Below are 18,315 nucleotides of genomic sequence, written 5' to 3'. Positions count from 1 at the left end.
CAAAAACAGAACAACCACCTTATATTGGGTGATGCGAAAAAGGCTTTATTGTCTGGATCAAGTGCACACAATAATTAGCGACAAAAAAGACTTAACCCCCTCAAAACCACAACCCGAGTTCCAGTGTTTCTGTATACAACAGATAGTGATAGTGATAGTGTATACAATTGATAGTGATGATAGTGTCATTATACCCGTTTGGTAGACCTTATCCGTCGCTGAAAAGAAGTCTTGACACCGAGTAAGCCTATTCTTTCAGTGTTTTCGAGGATTGACGTTCGAAAGGCCAGAAGACTGGAGTGGAGCATTGGTTTTCTATACGGATTGCGTAAGAATACCACGGTTTAGTGTTGAAGCTTACCGCTCGTATTCATTTACTACACGCACTTGAAATGCAATGCAGGCATATGCGCGAAATAATGTAAGAATACAAGTGCTGTCACGCCCTACCCATGAACTATATACATACACAACAAGGCTCAAATTGCCCCTCTCTTAAATCATTACTTGAAGTTTGTTTGAGATGTTATGTACACCTCACGTAAGAACTGTAAACAAAATGAGCTCACATTTGGTCATCAGAATACATACGATTCCATGCCTTTATATCACGCTAAGACATAGTTTCCCTTTTCCTAACTGGTTATTTTCCTATGAACTCTTTGACACGTCATCGATCAAAAATCACATTACAAATGAATTAGGAATACAGACTATGAGTAGAATATAATTCATTTACATTTATTTAAACATTCTTATAAAAATAATGATGTAGGCTATGGAAATGACCATGTAGATACCAGGACAGTCATGATAAGATTATGTTTTTATTTCGTTTAAAGTGGTTTTGACATTTATTACTGTAGGCGATGTTTTACCATCGCAGTTTGACGAGAATGAGTAGTAAAATCAACATTTGGTACCTATTTCGTTGTCGGCCTGCATTGGTGTTGTGGAGGATAATGATAGTAGTGATCGTGTGGAGAATGGAATTAGTTGTGTTGTAGTGCAACTGGAAGTTGCTTTATCTACGCAGTGATATAACATGCTAAATTCCATATCATCTCGCGAAATCCAACATGGTATACTATACCATGCTATACCATGGAATACTGTGGTATCTTACCGCCGGTTCCGTCATTAAACATACAGCGAGCATCCGTGCAAATGCTCTCACTTTATCTTTTCAGCACCACACCACGTGGTATCCTCACACAAAAGGTTTGTTTAAAGTTTGAAATTATAATTTGATTGTTTGTGTGTTTGTTTTTGCAAAGGAGTGGCTACCAATTTTGGAAAAAAAAGTCGGCAAAGTTGTATTACCTGTGGCAGACTAGCATTGAAAAAAGAAAACTCAGTAAGATTTGTGAGCATTATTTGGACCCATGCAGTCACAAAGATATTTCCAGTTTGTGTTTCAAAACGTTTCTCAGGTATATTAATTGTAAAACAAAGAATGATAGACTCTTATGACATTCCAAGGTCGAATCACAAGCTCTCTATCAGTATCCGAACTTCCAACACGAACCTCAAAACTTACAGGTGGCGACCCAGACACCGTGTACCGTTTATGGTAGACATCAGGGCGGTGAGTTGGCTCAGTCGGTATAGCGCGTCTGCCTCCGACCCAAGCGACCCGGGTTCGATACCCAAGTCTGGACTGAGCAATGTTGTGTGTAAGCATAACGTCCCCTCTAGCAAGAGGCAAAACACTCTGTCCCTCGGATAGGACGTGAACTCATGGAGGTCCCGTGTGTGAGAGAGTCACAACTCATGCACGTAAAGGATCCCGCTTCATTCATTCATCGCAAAGAGCAGGGTGTTTAACCCGGTGAAGTGGTCCCACCTCACATCCAACTGGACCCCATGGAAGACCAGATTAGTGTAGCTGAATATGGGCTATCCAACCATCTTCTCAGATGGAAAATGAACAAACAATCTTTTTTTTTTCCACAGAGAGAGATAACTTATCGTTGCAGTCTAATTTTTGGCTTAAACATCTAAAAGCAGCAGGAAGTAGTTAAAGAGGCTGCGAGGAAAATAAAGTTGATAAATATATCTGTATCAGTGCACATGTGCTGTGAGTATAACAGTCATGAAAGCAGGGAAGACGTATTAGGGAAATATATAGAGCAGTAGGTAGATGGAGCTACTGGCAGAGGGAGAGCGAGACGGGAAATGAATAAAGAAACCAAAAACCCACGAAAACAGGGAACAAAAAGAGAGTCAAGGAAAAGCAGTTAGGCAGATAGAAAGATAGATAGATGGATTTGTAGGTAGAGGGAAAGAGAAACTGAGAAAGAAAGAAAGGGAGATTGATATTAGAAAAGATTGAGATATTGAGAGAGTGGAGAGCATGCAAGAATAAGGAGATTGAAAAAAAAACAGTAAGAAGTGACAGGATATATAAAAAAACAGAAAAATGTAAAAAGAAAGAGAGAGATAAAGGGAGAGAAAGAGATTGGGAGAGAAAGAGATAAAAGGAGAGAGAATGAAGTATATCGGGGGAGACGAGGTTAGAGAAAAGGCGTTATCTCGGAGGGAAAATATTATCGAATGTACCGCAGAGGGAAGCAATCTTATAAACCATCGTGAATAAATAATGAGGGGCGGAGAACCGGACTCTGTTATTGATCCGCCCTCCAAAGTCAGTTCGGTTTCTCCGTTACCAATTTTCGTATTAATGATGATATCGCGTCGCGCGCTTCCATCTCACTTTTCGCGCGTTAATCAGAATCACCAACATTTGTTATAGGTGTCAGGCGGACACATTGCACCCCCCTCTCTTTCTCCCCCGTCCTCGTCTGTTCTCGAAAAAAACATGTTTGCATTTTCCTAGGCTGGAAATGGGAGAAATGTATAGAGGCGGAGGGGAGGGAAGCGCTGTCTGGGGAAGATATAAAGTGAGAACTTGGTGTAATGTAGCGGTCATGAGTGGGATTGAACAGTACGCGGATTGACTGAAAATAAACTGCAGAGGTTTAGGCACATAGTGAAATATGACTCTGTCGCGGGCGGCGGGAACGAAGAAAGAGAGAGAAAGATAGAAGATGAAAAACACAAAGAGAGAGAGAGGGGGAGAGAATGAATTAGGGAAAGAGAAGAGAGGATAAAAATGTTAAAAGAACCAGCATTTGATTTCGTTTAATGTGTATATGATTGCAACGCTGAAGCGCCCGCTAAAAGTGTCAAATCAAGTCGAGTCAATAAGCTGAGAAATTAACGTGTTTCCTTTTTTTCTCTTGAGGCAGCAAATCAGGGATTACAGCAGTCGAAAAAGCGGGATAGCATTGCGGGATGTTTTACTCAGAATTGGCTTTGTTCTGAGCGCTTTGCAAATCTGCCATAATCATGCCTTCAAATAACCCCTTTCATGTATAAATGACGTACATCATGAGTGTGAAAGAAATTATGCGGTGGTGCAAAAACTTCCCAAAGATCACGTGCATCATGAGCAGTCACGCATTCAGAATAAGAGTATGCACTGTTGTGTTGTGGCGATTTGAAAGTTCGAAATTTCCTTGTCCAATTACCACTCAATGTGCACATATTAAAGGAATGCAAATTGCTGTTGATCGTTTCTTCTTGGCGAGTATATTACACGAGTACAACACTAATTTGGGAATTCTATTACCATTTGCTAATATGGATTTCGGAAAATGCGATCGTTCACTTTTACCTTTTAGGCTCACGTCACAATATTTCCCATTTGTTATTTTATTTATTTATTTATTTATTCATTTATTTATTTGTTTGTTTATTTTTTCTAAAGATGGTGGTGGTGGTGTGTGTGTGTGTGGGGGGGGGGGGGGGGGGGGGACGCTGCGTACTAGAAAGTTAGCTGTATACAACTAGTCTCTATCAACTGCGATATGATGTCCAGTTCAGCGCGGACTAATTCGTTGATTTGTAGGCGGCGCTAACAATTTCCAGGGAAGTTAGGCATTATAGGAGAAGGGGGCGGGGAGGTGCTGGGTACAGAGGCTAGTGGTGTTCTTCCGCAGCAGCCTGTATCCTCGGTGTGGAGTAAGTTTCGTCGAGAAACCTACTCTATAAAAGAGAGTAAGAAATAAAAGATCACTACTTTGGTTCAATTTATTATCTGTTTCTATGGTTCACTTAATATTTATATTTAATTGTATTGTGTGTCTCATTTCTAATTTTGTCACGAGTATTTATTTTTGAACAAATTGATTTATTGTTGTTGTTGTTGTTGTTGTTGTTATTCATTTTCAATGGATTTAAACCAACAACAGAGCCCTGAGGAAGACCGGCAGTTAGTCTATTTAAATCTGCATGATTGTATAATTTTATTTTATCCTGAATGCTTGATGTGTGTCTATCGTTATCTCGTTTTGAAACTTGTTTGTTCATCTTATGCTGTTTATATATGTATATATCATGCTGATCAGGTCACTATGTATAAAGATTCACCATGAATAGATAAATAAATAAATAAATAAATAAATAAATAAATAAATAAATAAATAAATAAATAAATAAATAAATAAATATTTCCATCCACAGGGTTTATGAAGTCTTACCAGATGCCTTCATATGAGATCACTAGTGGTATAGGTAGTACGACTGTTTGTTGAGGCCATGAATGGTCCGTCACATTGGTTTTTCTTCATCCGCTTCTTCTTATTATCATTATCATTAATTTTATTATTGTTATTATCATTATTATTATTATTATTATTATTGTTATTATTATTATTATTATTATTATCATCATCATCACCACCACCACCACCATCATCATTAGTATGTGATTATTTTACAGAAGTTGCAAAATCTTTCAATTCGAGAGACAACTGACTCGATTTTTTTCCCCATGTTTTTCTTCTTTGCCCGGGATACACGAAGTAATATAATATCACCATTTGGAGGCGGGGATCTCGACTGGACAGGGTTAATGTGTCGTACGGAGACAACTCACTGGTGATTTAAGATTTTCACCGCTAACATGGCTAAAGAATCTTGGTCTTACAATTGTCTCCAGCTTTATGTCCCGCTTAAGATCCACGTGGGTTCTGCAATCAGCGCGAGAAATCAAGATTCTGTATGCAAACCATGTTTCGCTTTCAAGATCCCTTATTCTATTCATTACCATGTAAGTCATGGAAGACTTCATGAAGTCATATGTATACAGTCACACATACACGCGTACAGGGATAGTCTATGTACAGTATGATATGTTATTATCAGCTGCAATACACGAATATACCTTACAGCAGACATCCCCCCACCCGCGATGCGCCTTTATTCCTTTTTTTTGGGGGGGGGGGGGGCGAGGGCAGGTTACGGTTGTCGTGCCGTTTCGTGAGTCACTGTCTCTATCACTCTCTATATCATGTACCTAAGCAAGTTAACTGATTGTAACTGGATAAGTATGTGATTTCATAGCCCTCTTGACTCAACGCGCTCTTATACCCCCCCCCCCCCCCCCCCCCCCCCCCGTCCTCATTGTCACCCCTCTACCACAATGTTTGAAGATTCATTTAAGTCCCATGCGGGATTCGCTGGTGAATTAGATAAGGATTCTAAATGTTGTTCCGAGGTATTGGCCAGGGAGAAGAACAAGTGCGGATATAATATAATATGGGGATAATGTGTACTCTTTGTATTGGTTGAGTGACACACGCTCTATAAAGGGGAGAGTGCACGCAGTGACTAGAGGCAGGGAGGTTTGTTTCACCTCCCTGCTAGAGGTATCCGCAGTTATTAATGACGCTTTTCATGCTGTTTCAATGTGCTCTAAGTTTTTGATATTCGTCACCTAGTTTTAGAGCACGTATCATCCCATGACAATAAGGATGACATTGTTCGGATGAGCCAAATGATATCAGTGCCCACCATTAAATTGGAAGAATGCGTAATATATCTGTCAGTGTATAAATCATTTGACTTAATAGGTACCCCACCCCCTCCTCCCCCTCCCGAAAAAAGAGGATATTAAAAAGACTCCCGAGAATTATCATTCATAACTCTAAGCGATTTAGGAAAGGGCGAGTGTTGTTACTGTGAGACACCGGCCCCTGAGAAAGAAGTGGAATAACGCCCTCTCTCGTTGAACGCGGTCAGTGTCTTGACGAATGCCATTTCCCAGGTTTTGTTATACATGTACATTCTATAAAAGAATTTTAGCAGTAAGATTAGCTCCAACGGGAACAGACTCCTCTGTAGATACTTCGGGCTGTTCTTTTTCCCAACCCTTTCCTCTCTTCTTCTTCTCTGCCTTTGCTTTTTCTCCTCCTCCTCCTCCTCCTCCTTCTCCTCCTTCTCCTTTCTTCTACTCTTTTTCTCCTTGACGTATGTCTCTTCTTCTGTTTCATTTTATTTGCAGCTGCGTGTATCGATCACAAACTTTAGTACTCCCTGTGTATTATCTTGCAGACCCTTCTGATAGGGTCTTGTAGAATTCGTTTACGAGATGAGTGAATACATGTATTTCGAAACGTATAGGATATAATTTCATTTGAAGAACACCTACAAATCGCCCGTTTTAAAGAAAATGAAATGTAAAAATGCATTCACGAAGAGTTTGCATTAAAAAGTCTCCGACAGTAAAGCGAAAGTTGTTGAACTCCAACCTATCGAATCTATTTTAGGTACATAATCGTCTAAAATATTCTCCGACGAGACTTAACATGGACAAGATTTAGTCCGTTTAATTCAATACGTGAGCTTATGGGAAGTATCTGTGGAGATGAGCCTGCGACAGATTCATGCGTTTGTCTGGCATGCTGCCATCTAGCGGTAGCGGCAAGGACAATGCTTTCGCCTCTCAGCCTCTCGGTGTCTAGAACATTTTGTCAGTTGGTGGTTGGGTGGGTGGGTCACTGTCTTTTCACGTATGTCTATGTCCGTAAGTCTGTGCACACTTCGAGAGAGGTATGTCTTTTTGTCTACCTACCTATTGCGTCTGTCTGTTGTCCATGTACTTTTGTCTGTAGCATTGTCTTTCCACCTGTCTGTCTCACTGCGTTCAACCTGTCCACTGCTCCTTCCTGCCTTCTTTTATTTTTCACCTTTGCGCTGATACCTCCCCTGCGATTTTTTTTAACCAACTCTGCCTTCCAACCCCACCCCAGTTCCCCTCACTCGCCGCCCCCACCCCCACACACCCCACTTCGAAACCCCCGTCCCACCTGCGCAAATGTAACGAGCCGTGAAATAAAATGGAAACACATTTTCGGTAACATTCAAATGATTTGACCCCTTCTCGCATTTACATCTCGCCAGTGTGACAGTCATTCTTGGACCACTGAGCAGGTAATAATGATAGGCCTACATTCTGACACCAAACGATCGACAGAAAAGATCATAGATGACTGGGGGTAAGGGCTAAAGGGCAACAAGAAATGACCACCGAACTAGAAGAAAGAAAAGTCATATCTTTTCTGTTTTTTATTTTTATTCTTACATAATTGCAAACCACCATGAGCGGCAAATGATGATGCGAGAGGTAGGTACTCAGTATGGGATTGGCATCATGGTTATTCGGTAACGGTAATTATTTTGAGATAAATGCAGGGATGATGAATATCTGATGAGTGTGTCCTTACACGTTCCTGAAGGATGAAACAGTAACCTGGTGCTACATTTTCTAGGTTGGTGATATCAACGCTTCTATAACTAATAAGCGATAAAACAAAGGTGATTTCCTCGAAATCATAATTTCCTCTTTGCGCACGATTTAAACTGAATGTTAATATGCTGAGACCATAGATGAGTCCCACCCCTGCCCCTGAAATGGAGAAAGAAAAATGAAGAAAAATGTGAAAAAAAGAAAGGGTTTCACCTACTTGAGGCTGTCTTTTGAGTGAAACTAGTGAACACATCGTGATGGGGAAACCAGCACAATGATTTATCCGAGACCATCGAGTAAAAGTGAGTGTTCACCTTGTTCGCCCCATCTCCTCCCCACCTCTGTATACCGTCTTCAAGAGTTTTAGTGTGCGAAAGCAATCGTAAACATATTTCTGTTTTCTCCGCCGCAGGATCGGGGCGCTAAATCCAGGGGTAATCCCTGGATCGCAACCGGGTCAAGCCGGGATAACAGCCCCCCTTAAAAAGGCCTTTGAGTGTCGGTGTTGATACCATAATATGCCTCTATCAAAAGAGAAAAATCTATGCGAGAAGAAGTCGAGGGGATTTTTAGTTTTCTTCAAAGGAAACTCGCGACACATCCGTGCTTCGCGGTAAATAACAATTTGAAAATTGAGTTCTCGATAGGGGTACACCGTAGTCGGTAGGAGAAAAAAATCGCCGACAAAGACTTTTTGAAAGCCGTGCTTGGGTACGTCGATGGCAGTCACTTAACCTTCCACATTAGTTACAAGTATACAATCGGTGATGATTTCAAATAACGGAAAGGGTACTGTGTCCATGGTCTTCACGGCATTGTTGACAAGTTGCCGACAGCATGTAGATAGATAGGAATTGAGTGAGATCGTTTAGTGACGCTAAAATGAAAATGTCTACTTGAAACTCGACTCAAGCTTCGGCCAAGGACAAGATTCACATCATTTTGATGACAAGTCGCCGTGAGGTTTACTTCCAGTGTGTGCTTTTATTTTGGCATGGGAGGTTGTAGGGGGGCTCACTGCCCCATCTCCGTGCTGTGGGGGTAAACCCTTGCCTCCGGTTGGGTCCTTTCTTCGAGGTCCCCGTCAGCGCCTAAGATACAATGGCGGCTGCGGCATCGCACTCCCCTCGGCATGCCTGCCCGCCTGCCTCGCTGCGCCGCGCCGCGAAGCCGAATTTTCGCTCTCCTGATGACTAAGTTATCGTGGAATGCCAAGTATGACAGGTATATGGGGTTATGTACGTACAGGCAGTTCTAAACCAATCAAATACTACACACTAACGACCTTATCATACTAGACGAGATTGAGAGGGAATAAGTGATATATCAAAGCGTGAATGAATGGGGGAATAAGTGATATGAAGAAAGTGAAAACAATAGTACTAGAAGTCATTGACAGCGACTATTCGCTGATGCACTATAGTTAGGAGTGCCTTTCCCAGCGTAAAACGTGAGTCGCGTGCTGTCGTTCATGTATTACGTGCGACTCGTGTACAACCGGCGTCGTAATCTTTGCGTTTGACGACACCTATGAAACAACATGAGAAATGATTATTCGGTCGATCTCTCTCGTACGTCAATAATGTGTCGGGCCATCGCCAGGTGCTGACACATTTATCAACAAGTCAAAATAACATAAGGAATGTAAGGGTTACAAAGACGCAGAGAGCGAAACATCCGTGTTTATGGGGCTGGCGTAGGTGTTCTGTTTGTGTATTCATACAAATATTCTGACAGGAAATATCGTAGTAAAATTCGGCCGCGATAAGCGGAGTCGTCGGAGAAATTTTTATCACTCCAATCGGGCGAATTCTTCGGCAGCGGATTGCTATATAAAATGTTCGCTTAGATTCTATCGACCATAACTCTCTGCGGTTTTGATCTTCGTCGATTGATTTGCCCGTATCTCCTCCCGTCTATTTTTATTTGACAATTTAGGCATTCTAACATGACCTCTCCTCAATGATCAACTCCTCTTTTGGTCATGGAATTGTTAGCCAAAGTGTAGAATGTGGTTTAATGACATTAACGTGATAAGTTATCTGTGTATAGTACAGATTATTGTATTGTATACATTTTCATAACTTTGGTTGATATGTTCGCCATGACTCAGTGTGTGTCATGAAAGCGTCGCCGACATAGCGACCTAAGGGAGACGAGGACACCGGCCGGTACAAAGTGTCTCCCAACCCACCCGTATATCGGGCGTCGTTGAGCCGCATTTCGCGATGGCGCTATCACCCAAAAGACCACTCGATCGCAGCACGTCCGTACCGCCACCAAATACTGTCAGCCGGCTCGGGCCTATGACGAACCTCAATCCCCTACTCGTTCAAAAAAAAAGTGTAGATGATTTCACTGTGTATGACTGCTGCCGAGAGCGGTGCAGTCGTAGCATGGTTTGTGCCATAATTTGCTCACATTTTGTATGCACTGTTAAGCCATTTGAATTTTTGAGTGTCTTTCTATAATAACAGCAGCTACCTCACATTGCATGATTTGAGTAAGATAAGCATATTGCATGATTTGATTGGTGTTTCTGTGACTACTATTATCGCTTGACAGTGTGGTGACCGCAAGTTGACCTTACGGAATCCATGCTTCAATTTACGTCCGCCCTGTAGGCCTATATGCTACACTTTGTTCTGGTGAGCATGTTGTCGTTACGATAGTTTGCTTCGCTTTTCTTTCTTGTGCTTTCTCTGAGCTCCCTCCCTCTTATTCACATAATATGAAACAAATGAAATATTAAAAGTGTGAATCCATTAAACATAATGCCAGATCACTGGCAAAATGAGGGACAAGAACGATGTGGTTACACGCTATTCCTTTTACAACACCCCCCTAAAAAAAGATTGTTGGAAGTAGTTTTAAAAAATGCCTTGCGCTTAATGGTTACCAAGACGACTATGAAAGATAGGATACTGGATGAGAAACAAAAATAACAGAAAACTAAAATTAAATCATGGTGACAAAAAACAAATGTTTTTGATATACCAAAACAAGATTATGATATCCATGAACGTTCTAAAAAATGAATGACATAATTCAATGAATGCTTCCTTTAAGTGTTAATATTAACTCGTTCCGTTCATATATTATTGTGCCTGCCTTTATATATATATATATATATATATATATATATATATATATATATATATATATATATATTACATCCTACCTTTACATATAACTATTTTATGTGATTTTATGTGTGTACAATGCTACGGTGCTTTCTATGTCCGTCAGCACTCAAAGCACACAAAAGGATTAACATATAGAATCAGCTGATTAAAGTGGTCTGACTTTTGTTGTTGTATTATTTTGTTTTGTTTTATGTTTTTGTTTTCGTAGCTATGCTTTTCATTTCTGCGATGAAATATTAAAAGCCGACTTCCGAAAAATTGCAGACAGCAGGTTCATTGGGAAGCTGTACACATAAACGCAGCGAAAGTACGATTGTGCTGATCGCAACCGACCTGCACCTTCGTAACCTCTTTACTTTTTTTTCTCTCTGTTTGAATCCGGAGCCAGCATTTTATTTAGCTTATCACAGAAATGATAATAAAATGAATGAGGACATGAGAACATCACTATATAATCATGTAGGGCCTACAGATGCGTACGAATCAAAGTCGAATAGTGCATAGAACTCCTCACTTTGAATTCATGTTATGTTTTCTCCAAGACAATATCGATGAATGCTTTTAAAAGAAATGGTATAGATAACATCCAGTGCATAGTTTCGTGCTTCCTCATAATCATTGCGTTTCGAGACAGTGACTGTCAAAACTGGGAAAATTTTTGCGAGAGAGAGAGAGGGAGGGAGGAAGGGAAAAATAAAACTCGTGGGAAGACGTTGCAGATATAGTCCGCTGTGAATTGCTTTACGATGAGATCGCGTTGCATTCGCCATGCAAATATTATCCTATGCATGTCATTCCACCGTGCACATGTCCATCGTGTCATTTCCATCTTTTTTTTCTTAAAAATTCTTGTTTTGTATAATGTTTCCTTCGTAAAACCTAGCGCCCCCCTAGGAAAAAAAAAAACAACAACGACGAAAAATAGACTGCTGTTTTCCGCGCGGGAATTTTTATGAGATCACTTCTTCTTTTTTTTTTCAGGGCATTTATTGACTTTCCTTGTCTGCGATAAATGGGATGGCTGCTGTCACATTAAAGCCATCAAAAGTATCTCTCAAGCCGATCTCCAGAGACATGTTGGCGTTATCGATTCACTTTCTTTCGGTATGCAGTATAAAGCGCGACCAGTAGTTGAGCGAGAACCTACGAATATAATTATAATATTCAAGGCTATGACTCCATTCTACAACATGCGTCCTTTTGCTTGGATGCAAATATCCCGTCTCGATATTGTATCTTCCACGTTTTTGATTGTACGTCACTCTATTTTTTTTTTTCTGACATCAAGTCTTTTCGCCGGGTGAAGAGGGTTCAGTGATTCAAAAGGGGGAAAACAACAACAAAATAACAATATATAATTCGCGTCCCATGCGCACCTGCCGTACCAGCGCAGCGGCCAGGGAAAGCTTCATTAAAACAGGGAGGTGGGTCACCTCCTTGATTAAAATGTACAAGTGCATGAGTTGACAGTTTACATTGGGTCCGTCACGGCGTATCCTGTATGCCCTGATCATAACCCGACGTTGCTACTTTTTTAATTTGAATAATTTCAATCACATCGCTTGTACTAGGCCTATTATAAGTCGTGTCTTTGCCACAATCTTCTTTTCAGGCCATATCCTCTTTGCTTAAACGAAAGGCGATCCTATTAAGAAGATAGTCAAGAGTCCTAGCAGGTTTACTTTCTTTGCGTGGTGTAAGTGGGGGTGAACCTCCCGTGTTTAACAAAGCCAGACATTATATTCTCGACATTTAAATCTGATTTCGTGCGGGTTTTTTGCTTCTGAAGTCTGTACACATTTTGTTATTTTCATCAGTGGCGGATCCAGAGGGGGGCGCAACCGGCGCACGCCCCCTTTTATTTTTAAAAAACTAAAGAAATGAAAAGAAAAACAATGAAATGAAACCCGGAAGTGGCACCAGAAATATCAGTCACGCCCCCCCCCCCCTTTACAGAATTTCTGGATCTGCCCCTGTTCATGACGTATCAAAATCACCTGAAAAGTTTTATTTTTGATTTTTGCATTTTGTTATTCATAACGCATCAAAATCATCAGAAAAAATTCTGATTTCTATTATCACCTTTTTTTTTTCTAACCTCAACATCAATCCCGAAAAGCCTCCCCGTTTCATCCTACCCGAGGATACCTCTTTCAAGGACGTTCTGTAGACAGATGTCGGTTGTCTATATAGAGATGATGCGTTATATCGTCAATTCTCATACATTTCGTCATTCCCATTACCTAACTTCAACCATCGGCTTTGAGTTCCCATCTCATCGGCCCCATACACAAACCCATCATTGATAATTATTGATATTATGGCTTTCCTTTTTCTCAGTTGACAACATCGGCAGGCCTGTCAGACTTTGAATGCATCCAAACATTTATGTAATGTTGAACAATGTGTGTTTGAAGTTGCTCGTGTGAGAAAGTTTGATTATCGCCCTTTCGTAGGCAGACTTATCATTTCATCTGCAGGTCTTCGATTCTAAAGTTCGACAGTGATTGTCTGTTTCTTGATTTATCAAGCAAGATTTCGGCAATATCTGGCGCCACATAACTAACTTTTCTCTTCCTGATGTCCTCCATAATTCTATTCATACCTATTCCATGCAGTTTGTCATTTGCAGATACGATCATATCTATATCATTATTGGTATTGAGGTGCACCTGTTCTGCAAAAAGACATTCCGTTCGCTCCCGATGTATTTCCAAGAGTTATATTCTCCCACTATGCCTTATCGTTAACTCTAGCAGAATAAATCACGCTCCTGCACTTCAACATGACCTTCTTAGGGGCAGATCTGACCCGTTCCTTTTGCTATTCTTCTTCCTAGTAGTTATTGCTTGTCAAAACACTGCCCACGTCGTGTTGACTCTTCGCCGGTCATCCGTATCGGCGGGGCGCGAGAAAGGCTGGACGCGGGGACATAACTCTTTGTGAGGTAGATAAGAGAGCTCCTCGACCAGATGACAGACATCGAGATTTTTCTTCCCACATCATCTTGTGTTAGGGTCGCGTCAAGTTCAGGATTTGCCCTGTGTTCCCATGCTTGAATATACTTTTATACTTTTAGTATAGACAGAATAAAATCTATCAGTCTTGTGTGTTTCTCCATCTGTTAAGTTTTGTATTTTTCTCTCTCTCTCTTTCATTTGTGTGTGTGGGGGGATGAGAGCTAGAGACTCAAATTCACTTTCATTTAAAGACGCAATCCTTCATTTCAGACCAAGTGTAGAGTTCCTCTGCTTATTCTTAGTACACACACTCTGAACGCCGACACTAAGGATGTGGTAAATAGTGCCGAGTTTGAATATCTGATGCACGATGGATTGCTCTTTGCGAGCACTGCAATACTTTGTGTGCTCTCGCCAACTTGTTCAATGCCCGTATGTCGATAATTGGGGAAGTCTGCCAGGTAAATGTTGCTTATTCTCTTTCCTAAGCCCAGAGTAAGTAAGGAAGATCGTTGATACTGTCACTGACGGGAGGGACCCAGGGACCCTGCAAGAGATCGGTAGTTTCGATCCCATGTTTGGAGCGGCAAGTCGTACCCCAGCCCCTCCTTACAAGTCTTTGTCCTCCCCTACCCCTTCTTTGTCGCGGGCATCCCAGCCGGCCCCCGCGTCAACCGCCGTAGTGAAACCGGACTCCGGCCGTCTAACCCGGCCCAACCGACCCTTGGTCCCATCCATTCATTATCGTGTTTGCTTACCTTCTTATTAGACGATTAAAGGACTTTGCATTTTGCGCGACATATGAAATCAATATACGGCCTCCCCGAGGTGTAATTGTTCCAGCCCTGCTCCAGATAGAGCAATTTTACGCAATATGCGCCCTCCAATATACACAGCAGCCGCGATGCCATCTTGTTTTCTGGGATGAGATGCTGAAAACTAATAACCCGGAGCTATCAACAAAGTATCGTCATTTCGACCATTGTGGAATAAGCTGCCATTACTCTAATAAACACGAGTGGACCTGACGGACGCTTCCTCGCAGCGTTATGGATCGAGAAACAAACGCGAAATGGCAGAAGACGCGACCTCCGTGTATTCTATTCCTGCCGTCTAATTCGACGCCCCAGTTTGTAAATGTAGTAAAGAGAGGGATAGAGGAAGGGAGACAGCGAAGAAGAAGAGAGAAAGAAAGAGGAAAAAACGAGGGAAGGTTTTTAGCGTGGTTAATGAAATAAAGTTGATCGCAGAAATGCAACATTTGTGCGACTGCCGCCGTGAAAAACGATCGCCGCATCGCCTGACATGGCAGTGGGAATTAGTGTCCGGCTACGCCTGTCGACTTACTTCCGCCGCGGTCTACCGGAAGCCAGCCGACAGGGTCTGGCGTTGAGATTTGATTTTGTGCCGCATCCGCACTGTAAACATTCGTATCATCTGACGCATATATAGCTGTTTCTCCGAGAGAGAGTTTAAGTCCAAGGCCAAACAGTTCGGCGTGACAGTTTGGAAACTATGTTGCGCATTGCCCTCCTCTTGTGGGTCATTCAACAGAGGAAATGCGAAGAAATATATGCTGAAGTGGTTGCTTTGATGGTTTTATTACAAAAAAAAAGATACAATAATAACTTGAAAGGTGATTGATGAATGGATAGATAGAAGAGCTGATAGTTAAGTAGATGGATAGATGAGTAGATAAAGAACTGGTTAAATGAATAGATAGAGGAAGATACACACGTTTAGTTGATGGATGACAGAATGAACAATTCAACTGCTCAGAATTCGAGATAAAATGGGAACAAAATAAATGTTCAGTGCTTGTAACTTCATGACGCAACTGCGGGGTAAGGAATAGGAGAACACCCACAAAAAAAAACATACAAAGACTGTATACGGATGGATTTCTTGAATGTATGATAAAATGTTACTCCTTTACCGTTTATGCAGTAAAATGCATGGGCTTATTTGTGCTTTTTGTTTCTAATAAATACTTTGTTTGTAAGTTGGTTTGAATTCCTGAGTGCTGTGATAATCAATAGTGGCGACGATAGGAAGTCAGGCAGTGAAAATGTTTATCAAGATTATTTCGTATCCACTGACAAACTCTGCCTCCGACGATCCCGTATGACGTTCCCTTCGTGCGTCCTGCTGAGAAGGTTTGCGAAGAGAAATAAGAGAGAAGGTTTGCAAAGAGAAATATATATATACACTTTTAGCCTCGTTTTCAGGCGCTGTTTCAACGTTGTTCTGCGCGTCTTTGCCAAGACGACTGTTTGGGACTTTGTGCCCGGCAAATTGAATGATTTTTTTTTCTCCCACCGATGCCCATACGACCACGTGAAATGGCGCTCCACGCCGAGAATTGCTACTATATATCTGCAGACCAGCTATGGTGACGGATAAGGAGAGGGACAGAGGAAGAGATATAGATTGAGATAGATGTGGAAATAGATAACAACATAGATAGATAAATAGGTAGATAGGTAGATAGATAGGTAGGTAGATAGATAATAGACAGATAGATAGATAAATAGATAGGTAGGTAGATAGATAATAGACAGATAGATAGATAAATAGATAGGTATATAAATAGAGAGATAATTAAGGAGATAGCGGATTAATATATAGATATATAGATGGAGATAGAGAGGTAGAGAGATAGATAGAGATAGATAGGGAGAGAGAAAGAGTAAGATGGATATAGAGATCGATAGGTAGACGGTTGAAGAAAGACTGAGAGAGGGTGAGAGAGAGATAGATAGATTGACAGAAAGAGATATAGATATAACTAGTTAGATAGAAGGATAGATAGGAAGAGTGAAAGATCTAAAGAGATGGAATAATATATATATATATATATATATATATATATATATATATATATATATATATATAAATAGGTAGATACAATAATCAGAGAAAGACCTGAAGAGGGAGAGAGAGGGAGAAAGAGGCGGAGATAGAGAGAAATGTGTCAAATGGAGAAGGTGCGTGAAAACGAAATGGTGTGAGACGACGAGGCTGTCAAACACGATATCGTTTGGCCCGGCGCGAGATCGGTAACGCCACGCGCGTGTACGCACAACCTCGGCGACAAACATGACTTCACTCGTCACACCGATCGGTCGTTACCCTCATCGTCTTTACTGCTCCTTCTACTCTATCTCTCCCTCCTTCTCCTCGTCTCTCTTCGTCTGTCTCTTCTCTCTTTCCATCTCTTTCTATATCTATCTCTCCCTCTCTCACCCTCTGTCAATGTCCATGTATTTCTATCTCTTGTTCCTTCTGTCTCTGTCTATTTGTCTTTCTATCACCGTTAAAGGGATGGTGTAGTATTTGATGAGATAAAGATTGAGCTTTTAACCTTTTGCGAAATACTAAGAAACCAAGTACGTAATGCTGCTTAAATAGCATACAATTCTAAGAGGAATTCAAAGCTTAATTGCTGAAATTCGGTTTTAAAATGACTGAGATATCTAAAAGCAAAGTAAAACGAAACGATCCCAATAAAAGGTGGGTCCCACCTTAAGGATCCCTTTGTTTTGGATATCTCAACCATTTCAAAACCAATTTTCATCAAATAAACCATGAATCCCTCTCTAAGTTGCATGCTTTTTCATAATTCATAATAACAAAAGTTGGAAACATGATATGAAGCCCCATCTCAACCAATGATATACCACCCCTTTAAACTTCTCAATCCCCAGCATTGTCTCTCCCCCTCTCTCCCGCTGTCTCTCCCCCTATGTCTGTTTCTATCTCCCTCTCTGTTTTTCACCCTCTGTAAATGTCCACGTATTTCTATCTCTTGCTTCTTCTGTCTCTTTCTATCACTATATCTGGTAAACTTCTCTATTTCCAAATCTGTCCCCCTCCCCCTACTTCTTCCTCTCTTTCTCAGACTCCACTCCCCTCCCGCCCCCCTCCCGCCACCCTCAATCGTCATCGTCTCTTCATCAGGTCAGTTGACGAAATTGTTCCCGGTTCGATGGCGAGAGCGTTTCTCTCGTCGAGGGCACGGCCCAGAGCACACGCTGACGTGAAGATTGTCTTGCCAGGATTCCTAAGATAGCAGCTTTCGTTTGGGTGTCATCCCAATAGATTCCGTGTGTACAGGAGGGTAAAGACACTGGTGGCATAAAATGTGGACCACATTGCCAATCTCATATAGTGTCTACGTGTCTACCGTGTTTCACAGTTATATCGGTTACTGCACTTCCCTTTTTCCTGCAAAGCATGAAGCATCTTCCATCTAGTTTATCATAGACCTCTTCCACTACATTGACCAGTACAAGAGTGTCGTAGCATGATTACTAGTACATGCCATTGAATGTTGTTACGGCCTACCATATCTATTGGATGGACTAACTTCTTTCAGATTCTGTTAGCTATCAAGATACGATGTGTACCACCTGTCAACGATGGTTGGAATAAAAGGCCTCTTTGTTTGTAGTTATCCCACCCTATTCCAACGTCGTATCGCTATTCACCAAGTAAGACCAAGGAGGTATGATACCTCCTTGGTAAGACTAACTTCGCCTGCTCAAAGAAAAAAAAAAAGATCCACAAATCCGTCGATGGTATTGTCGATTACTTCGAATCTTAAAACACACAT

General features: G+C 41.3%; 1 protein-coding gene across 1 annotated transcript in view; it reads left to right on the top strand.

Moving 5' to 3' along the window:
• LOC139718449 (zinc-regulated GTPase metalloprotein activator 1-like) overlaps window positions 1-17,772 on the top strand; it is an 82,487-nt gene extending 64,715 nt beyond the window's left edge. The window contains exon 12 of the mRNA XM_071629920.1: window positions 17,602-17,772. Within this exon, the coding sequence (XP_071486021.1) occupies window positions 17,602-17,772 (171 nt within the window). The remainder of the gene's footprint in view (window positions 1-17,601) is intronic.
• The last annotated feature ends 543 nt before the right edge of the window (window positions 17,773-18,315 follow it).

This window comes from Diadema antillarum, unplaced genomic scaffold, assembly GCF_040938485.1.
Source record: "Diadema antillarum isolate AM-2024a unplaced genomic scaffold, OU_Dant_1.0 scf00000094, whole genome shotgun sequence".
NCBI classification, from domain to species: domain Eukaryota; kingdom Metazoa; phylum Echinodermata; class Echinoidea; order Diadematoida; family Diadematidae; genus Diadema; species Diadema antillarum.
Note: the sequence above shows the minus strand (reverse complement) of the source record. Positions and strands in the feature narration are given on the sequence as shown.